At 51.2% G+C, this 8662-nt stretch overlaps 1 protein-coding gene across 1 annotated transcript in view; it reads right to left on the bottom strand.

Moving 5' to 3' along the window:
• Positions 1–7658, bottom strand: part of marchf9 (membrane-associated ring finger (C3HC4) 9) — a 14402-nt gene extending 6744 nt beyond the window's left edge. The window contains exons 1-2 of the mRNA XM_080469767.1: positions 6100–7658; positions 1713–1868 (exon numbers count right to left, since the gene is read on the bottom strand). Coding sequence (XP_080325893.1) covers positions 1713–1868; positions 6100–6522 — 579 coding nt within the window. The 5' untranslated portion in view covers positions 6523–7658. The remainder of the gene's footprint in view (positions 1–1712; positions 1869–6099) is intronic.
• Positions 7659–8662: the final 1004 nt, after the last annotated feature.

Here is an 8662-nt window from a genome sequence, read left to right as displayed (position 1 = left end):
GGTCCCTCCACAGTCCTGGTCCCTCCACAGCCCTGGTCCTACTGGACTTTCATCTGCTGTCCATACGGTGGACCTCAATATATTGATCAACAGACTGAAATCAGAGCTGGGATTTTCTGGGTCGTCCTTCAGTGGTTCTCCTCATACATAGAAGGAAGAACCGTCCATGTTGCCTTCAACAACAAACTGAAGTGTCCAGCCTGTCCTGTGGAGGACTCTGTCCTGTGGAGGACTCTGTCCTGTCCTGGGGCCTGTTTTCTTTCTATGGTACCTGTTGCCTCTTGGTCGTCTCATTGGTGGTTTAAACATGTGTCCTACCACTTATACGCTGAGGACATCCAGCTGTTCTGTCCCTTCACTGACTCACAGTTTCATGTCTTGTCTCGGGGTTTGGACTGTGGGACCTGCATTAAAAACGACCTTTCTTCAAATCACCTCCAGAATAACGCTGACAAACTGCCCCTCTGATCACTGCCCCTGATACAAAGATTCCTGATCAATAAGCAGCTTGGTGCTCTGGACTGTTAGAACCAGCCTCAGGAACCTCAGGAACCACAGGAACCTCAGGTTAGGGTTGATCAGGCCATGTCTCTGGAGGGACACTCCCACCAGCTCACCACAAACTACTTTTACCAGCTGAGAAACGTCTCTAAAGTCGGAGGACGATGTCAGAACCAGACCTGAAATGATCATCATGCTTTCATGTGGTCTCACCTGGACTACTCTAGTTCCATTGTCCCTGCTTCAGGAAGACCGTCCTCGGCAGACTTCAGCTGGTACAAAACTCAGCTGCAAACTTTTGACAGGTTCGCCCAAAACAGCCCCCATCACCCCCATTTGATCAACTCTTCACTGGCTCCCACTCAAATTTAGAATTGACTTCAAAATGTGGATTCTCACCTTCCGGGCACTGCATGGTCAGGCCCCTCGGTACGTTGTGGACTTGCTGTGTCCCTACACCTCAGGGTTACCCTCCGATCCTCAGAGCAGAGTCTCCTGAAGGTCCCAAAGACCCTTTAGAACCCGGGGGGACCGGTCCTGTCTGGCTGTAACCCCTCCTCCCGGGGGGACAGGTCCTCTCTGGCTGTAACCCCTCCTCCCGGGGGGACCGGTCCTCTCTGGCTGTAGCCCCTCCCCCCGGGGGGACCGGTCCTCTCAGGTTGTAACCCCTCCCCCAGGGGGACCGGTCCTCTCTGGCTGTAGCCCCTCCCCCCGGGGGGACCGGTCCTCTCAGGTTGTAACCCCTCCTCCCGGGGGGATTCAGTTCTGGCTCTGGCTCTGGCTCTGGCTCTGGCTCTGGCTCTGGCTCTGGCTCTGGCTCTGGTTCAGATTCTGGTTCAGGTTCTATTTCTGGCTACAGTTCTGGCTCTGGTTTTGGCTCTGGTTCTGGTTCTATTTCTGGCTACAGTTCTGGCTCTGGTTTTGGCTCTGGTTCTGGTTCTATTTCTGGCTACAGTTCTGGCTCTGGCTCTGGTTTTGGCTCTGGTTCTGGTTCTGGTTCTGGATCTAGTTCTGGTTCTATTTCTGGCAACAGTTCTGGTTCTGGCTCTGGTTTTGGCTCTGGTTCTGATTCTGGTTCTATTTCTGGCTGCAGTTCTGGCTCTGGTTCTGGCTCTAGTTCCAGTTCCAGGTTCTATTTCTAGTTCCGGTTTCAGTTCTGGTTCTGGTATTGTTCCCGTGTGTGCAGTCCAGTGGGTTCTGCGGGCCGGTACCTGCAGGGGGTTCTTGGTGCTGATGGCCAGGACCTGGTATTTGAAGTAGCAGAGCTCGCAGCTCCAGGATCCGCGCTCGCTGATCCAGCGGATGAGGCAGGGCTGGTGGGTGCAGCGCACCGAGCCGGCGCAGCGACACGGGCTCAGCAGCTCCCCCTGCAGGACGGAGGGGGGAGTACAGTGTTAGGTCCTGCAGGGGGCGCCATAGTCTCCAGTTCAGCTCCAAACAGCAAGTCAACACTGAACAGAGCGCAGCTGTATGTCCTGGAGGGACTTATTGATCCTGCTGTGATCACTGATCACTGATCACTGATCACTGATTATTGATCACTGATCACTGATCACTGATTATTGATCACTGATCACTGATCACTGATTATTGATCACTGCTCACTGATCTAGTTGTCTTCTGAGGTTTGCATGAGAGTGTGTGTCATCAACAACATACATAGAAAAGACTAGCAGAAGCAGGAAGTGTGTTGTGTTGCAACGCTCTGCAATTTCAAAACAACAGAATTTAGATATATTTAGGGTTAGGGTATATATATATATATATATATATATATATATATATATATATATATATATATATATATATATATATATATATATATATATATATAAGGTGCGATCTTTCAAATCTCACAACAAATTATTGATTGTTTTTTTTAGATATTTAACGAAGGGATTCTGTAGCATGTGGCCGCAGGACAGAAGCACAAAGTCACAGGAGAAAAATATTAAAGCAACAAACGTCTCCAGCGGGAAAACTCAGGTGAAGTTTGCACAGTGTTCCTGAGCCTGTGCAGGTGAGGAGAGGTTGAGGGTCAGAAACCCTCCCAGTGTTTCCTCTGCTGCTCCGTCTCTCCAGTCTGCTGCTGTCGTACCTGTTTCTGCTGACCAGAGCCGACAGCTCAGTCTATCAGCTCTGACACGTTTAACCAGGTTTCACCAGAGGAAGGTGATTGGCTGCTGACAACGTCATCCTGTTACAGCCTGCTTGAATCATGAAGTAACAAAAAGGTGGAGCAATATTTCCCCGGTGGAAGTATTGAGATGTAGGAATGTTTCCCTGGTGGAAGTATGGAGGTGTAGGAATGTTTCCCCGGTGGAAGTATGGAGGTGTAGCAATGTTTCCCCGGTGGAAGTATTGAGATGTAGGAATGTTTCCCCGATGGAAGTATTGAGATGTAGGAATGTTTCCCCGGTGGAAGTATTGAGATGTAGGAATGTTTCCCCGATGGAAGTATTGAGATGTAGGAATGTTTCCCCAGTGGAAGTATGGAGGTGTAGGAATGTTTCCCCGGTGGAAGTATTGAGATGTAGGAATGTTTCCCCGGTGGAAGTATTGAGATGTAGGAATGTTTCCCCGATGGAAGTATTGAGATGTAGGAATGTTTCCCCGATGGAAGTATTGCGATGTAGGAATGTTTCCCCGGTGGAAGTAAGGAGGTGTAGGAATGTTTCCCCAGTGGAAGTATGGAGGTGTAGGAATGTTTCCCCGGTGGAAGTATTGAGATGTAGGAATGTTTCCCCGGTGGAAGTATTGAGATGTAGGAATGTTTCCCCGATGGAAGTATTGAGATGTAGGAATGTTTCCCCGGTGGAAGTATTGAGATGTAGGAATGTTTCCCTGGTGGAAGTATGGAGGTGTAGGAATGTTTCCCCAGTGGAAGTAAGGAGGTGTAGGAATGTTTCCCCGGTGGAAGTATGGAGGTGTAGCAATGTTTCCCCGGTGGAAGTATTGAGATGTAGGAATGTTTCCCCGATGGAAGTATTGAGATGTAGGAATGTTTCCCCGGTGGAAGTATTGAGATGTAGGAATGTTTCCCCGATGGAAGTATTGAGATGTAGGAATGTTTCCCCAGTGGAAGTATGGAGGTGTAGGAATGTTTCCCCGGTGGAAGTATTGAGATGTAGGAATGTTTCCCCGATGGAAGTATTGAGATGTAGGAATGTTTCCCCGATGGAAGTATTGCGATGTAGGAATGTTTCCCCGGTGGAAGTAAGGAGGTGTAGGAATGTTTCCCCAGTGGAAGTATGGAGGTGTAGGAATGTTTCCCCGGTGGAAGTATTGAGATGTAGGAATGTTTCCCCGGTGGAAGTATTGAGATGTAGGAATGTTTCCCCGATGGAAGTATTGAGATGTAGGAATGTTTCCCCGATGGAAGTAGTGAGATGTAGGAATGTTTCCCCGATGGAAGTATTGAGATGTAGGAATGTTTCCCCGGTGGAAGTATGGAGGTGTAGGAATGTTTCCCCGATGGAAGTATTGAGATGTAGGAATGTTTCCCCGGTGGAAGTATTGAGATGTAGGAATGTTTCCCCGGTGGAAGTAAGGAGGTGTAGGAATGTTTCCCCGGTGGAAGTATTGAGATGTAGGAATGTTTCCCCGGTGGAAGTATTGAGATGTAGGAATGTTTCCCCGGTGGAAGTAAGGAGGTGTAGGAATGTTTCCCCGATGGAAGTATTGAGATGTAGGAATGTTTCCCCGGTGGAAGTAAGGAGGTGTAGGAATGTTTCCCCGATGGAAGTATGGAGGTGTAGCAATGTTTCCCCGGTGGAAGTAAGGAGGTGTAGGAATGTTTCCCCAGTGGAAGTATGGAGGTGTAGCAATGTTTCCCCGGTGGAAGTATTGAGATGTAGGAATGTTTCCCCGGTGGAAGTATTGAGATGTAGGAATGTTTCCCCGATGGAAGTATTGAGATGTAGGAATGTTTCCCCGATGGAAGTAGTGAGATGTAGGAATGTTTCCCCGATGGAAGTATTGAGATGTAGGAATGTTTCCCCGGTGGAAGTATGGAGGTGTAGGAATGTTTCCCCGATGGAAGTATTGAGATGTAGGAATGTTTCCCCGGTGGAAGTATTGAGATGTAGGAATGTTTCCCCGGTGGAAGTAAGGAGGTGTAGGAATGTTTCCCCGGTGGAAGTATTGAGATGTAGGAATGTTTCCCCGGTGGAAGTATTGAGATGTAGGAATGTTTCCCCGGTGGAAGTATTGAGATGTAGGAATGTTTCCCCGGTGGAAGTAAGGAGGTGTAGGAATGTTTCCCCGATGGAAGTATTGAGATGTAGGAATGTTTCCCCGGTGGAAGTAAGGAGGTGTAGGAATGTTTCCCCGATGGAAGTATGGAGGTGTAGCAATGTTTCCCCGGTGGAAGTAAGGAGGTGTAGGAATGTTTCCCCAGTGGAAGTATGGAGGTGTAGCAATGTTTCCCCGGTGGAAGTATTGAGATGTAGGAATGTTTCCCCGATGGAAGTATTGAGATGTAGGAATGTTTCCCCGATGGAAGTATTGAGATGTAGGAATGTTTCCCCGATGGAAGTATTGAGATGTAGGAATGTTTCCCCGGTGGAAGTATGGAGGTGTAGGAGTGTTTCCCCGATGGAAGTATGGAGGTGTAGGATTTGTTTCCCCGGTGGAAGTATGGAGGTGTAGGAATGTTTCCCCGATGGAAGTATGGAGGTGTAGCAATGTTTCCCCGGTGGAAGTATTGAGATGTAGGAATGTTTCCCCGATGGAAGTATGGAGGTGTAGGAATGTTTCCCCGATGGAAGTATTGAGGTGTAGGAATGTTTCCCTGGTGGAAGTATGGAGGTGTAGGAGTGTTTCCCTGGTGGAAGTATTGAGGTGTAGGAATGTTTCCCTGGTGGAAGTATTGAGGTGTAGGAATGTTTCCCTGGTGGAAGTATGGAGGTGTAGGAATGTTTCCCCGATGGAAGTATGGAGGTGTAGGAGTGTTTCCCTGGTGGAAGTATTGAGGTGTAGGAATGTTTCCCTGGTGGAAGTATTGAGGTGTAGGAATGTTTCCCTGGTGGAAGTATTGAGGTGTAGGACTGTTTCCCCGGTGGAAGTATTGAGGTGTAGGAATGTTTCCCCGGTGGAAGTATTGAGGTGTAGGAATGTTTCCCTGGTGGAAGTATTGAGGTGTAGGAATGTTTCCCTGGTGGAAGTATTGAGGTGTAGGAATGTTTCCCCGGTGGAAGTATGGAGGTGTAGGAATGTTTCCCTGGTGGAAGTATTGAGGTGTAGGAATGTTTCCCCGGTGGAAGTATGGAGGTGTAGGAATGTTTCCCCGATGGAAGTATGGAGGTGTAGGAATGTTTCCCCGGTGGGAAGTATTAAGATGTAGGAATGTTTCCCCGATGGAAGTATGGAGGTGTAGGAATGTTTCCCCGGTGGGAAGTATTAAGATGTAGGAATGTTTCCCTGATGGAAGTATTGAGGTGTAGGAATGTTTCCCCGGTGGAAGTATGGAGGTGTAGGAATGTTTCCCCGGTGGGAAGTATTAAGATGTAGGAATGTTTCCCTGATGGAAGTATTGAGGTGTAGGAATGTTTCCCTGGTGGAAGTATGGAGGTGTAGGAGTGTGAGAGGTGGGGGTACCTGCTCGGGGCCCTGGAAGCAGATCCTGCACTGGGGAGTTCGCAGGCTGCTGGCAGTGCTGCTCAGAGACACTCCGTCTGGTCCCCCCGTCGCAAATCCATCTGGCCCCCCTGCTGCCACTCCGTCCGGCCCCCCCACAACAAATTTTTCTGGCCCCCCCGCCGACACTTTGGGCTCCTTGTCTTCGAACGCCAGGCTCCGCGGCCGTGGCCGGTGTCCATAGTACTCCTCTTCATCGTCCCGGCCACGGCAGTCGAAGGGGGGCCACCCACAGGCACTCAGCCCAAGCCCCCCCAGACCCCGCACCGTGCTGCCGGGCCGCCGTTCCGCGTCTGGGTCCGGTCCGGACTGATTCGGGTCCGAGCGCATAAACACCAGGACCTTCAGTTCATTGAAAAACATGCGAATCCGATACTTGAACATGATTGGCTGCACGAAGAGTCCCGCCCACCGCTTATTGATTAGAGAGATAATATTGTTGTTATTCAGCTGATGTGTGTGTGTGTGTGTGTGTGTGTGTGTGTGTGTGTGTGTGTGTGTGTGTGTGTGTGTGTGTGTGTGTGTGTGTGTGTGTGTGTGTGTGTGTGTGTGTGTGTGTGTGTGTGTGTGTGTGTGTGTGTGTCTCAAAGCGAATGCAGATGACACACTCCTTCAATATTCATTAATCAAACTGCAGAAGCTTGTCCTCCATCGTCCAGCTGAAAACATCCTGCAGTCTCTCTCAGTTCATCTCCTACATGGTTCTGCTCAATAGAGAGGAGAGGAGGAAGAGAGAGCAGGAGGAAGAGGAGGAGAGAGCAGGAGGAAGAGGAGGAGAGAGCAGGAGGAAGAGGAGGAGGAGAGCAGGAGGAGAGCAGGAGGAAGAGGAGGAGGAAGAGGAGGAGGAGAGGATGGGATGGGAAAAAAACAACATGCCATCCACACAGTCACATCTGGGACTGTCCTCAAGAATCATGTTCCAGGAAAATGTCCCTTATTGTCCAGGTCCAGGTCCAGGTCCAGGTCCAGGTCCAGGTCCAGGTACAGGTCCAGGTCCAGGTCCAGGTACAGGTCCAGGTCCAGGTCCAGGTCCAGGTACAGGTACAGGTCCAGGTCCAGGTTGCTCCTCTAGTGTCCGGTCCCTCCTCCTCTATCTGCTCTCCTTGATGGGAAGCCTTTGCTGGATGGAGGAGATGGAGGAGGGTGGAGGAGGGTGCAGGAGATGGAGGAGATGGAGGAGGGTGGAGAAGGACCAAACATCACATCCACACGATGATCCGGGCTTCATGTGTTCAGGAGCACAGAAGGAAAACAGCCCGGAGCCTGAGGCTTCCCCTCCTCTGTCCTCGCCACTGCGTGTCCATCAACACCACGGAGAGGACAGACCAGAGAGACGTCGTCCATCCAGCACCACACCACGGAGAGGACAGACCAGAGAGACGTCGTCCATCCAGCACCAACGGGATCGATCACCTATCACACCGATCAGCCATCACATGGACGGAGGCGAAGGTTCTGCTGGAGATCAGTCTCTCACTCTCCTCCTCGAAATGGAAGAAAGGAGAGTAAACCAACGAGGCAGCCACTTCCGGTATGGGGGGAGGGGAGGGGGCAGAGCAAGAGAGAGAGAGAGAGAGGGAGGGAGCAGGGGGATACAGAGACAGGGAGGGAGGGAGTGTGAGAGAAAGAGAGGGGGAGGGGGGAGAGAGTTGCAGAGGGAGGGAGGGAGAGAGAGCGAGGGAGAGAGGGAGAGAGAGAGGGAGAGAACGAGGGAGAGAACGAAGGAGGGAGGGAGGGAGGGAGGGAGTGTGAGAGAAAGAGAGGGGGAGGGGGGAGAGAGTTACAGAGGGAGGGAGGGAGAGAGAGCGAGGGAGGGAGGGAGGGAGGGAGGGAGGGAGGGAGAGAGGGAGGGAGGGAGGGAGGGAGGGAGAGCGAGGGAGGGAGAGCGAGGGAGGGAGAGAGAGAGAGATGCAGAGGGAGGGAGGGAGGGAGGGAGAGCGAGGGAGGGAGAGAGAGAGAGATGCAGAGGGAGGGGACAAGGGAGACAGTCAGACACGGAGAGGGGGAGGGAGAGATCCTGTAAACAACTTACTTCTTCGTTCGCTCATCCCTCCATCTTTGACTCTTTGAGGCGACATCATCTTGAGCTGCAGGGAAGGTTTTAGTGTTGACCAGGAGCTGTCCATGGTGCTGCTCTGTCCTGCTCTGTCCATGGTGCTGATCTGTCCTGCTCTGTCCATGGTGCTGCTCTGTCCTGCTCTGTCCATGGTGCTGTTCTGTCCTGCTCTGTCCATGGTGCTGTTCTGTCCTGCTCTGTCCATGGTGCTGCTCTGTCCTGCTCTGTCCATGGTGCTGATCTGTCCCGCTCTGTCCATGGTGCTGATCTGTCCTGCTCTGTCCATGGTGCTGATCTGTCCCGCTCTGTCCATGGTGCTGCTCTGTCCTGCTCTGTCCATGGTGCTGATCTGTCCTGCTCTGTCCATGGTGCTGATCTGTCCATGGTGCTGCTCTGTCCCGCTCTGTCCATGGTGCTGATCTGTCCTTCTCTGTCCATGGTGCTGATCTGTCCTGCTCTGTCCATGGT

Source organism: Lipophrys pholis (assembly GCF_963383615.2).
Source record: "Lipophrys pholis genome assembly, chromosome: 8".
Taxonomy (NCBI): domain Eukaryota; kingdom Metazoa; phylum Chordata; class Actinopteri; order Blenniiformes; family Blenniidae; genus Lipophrys; species Lipophrys pholis.
This window is presented reverse-complemented; position numbering and strand designations above follow the sequence as displayed.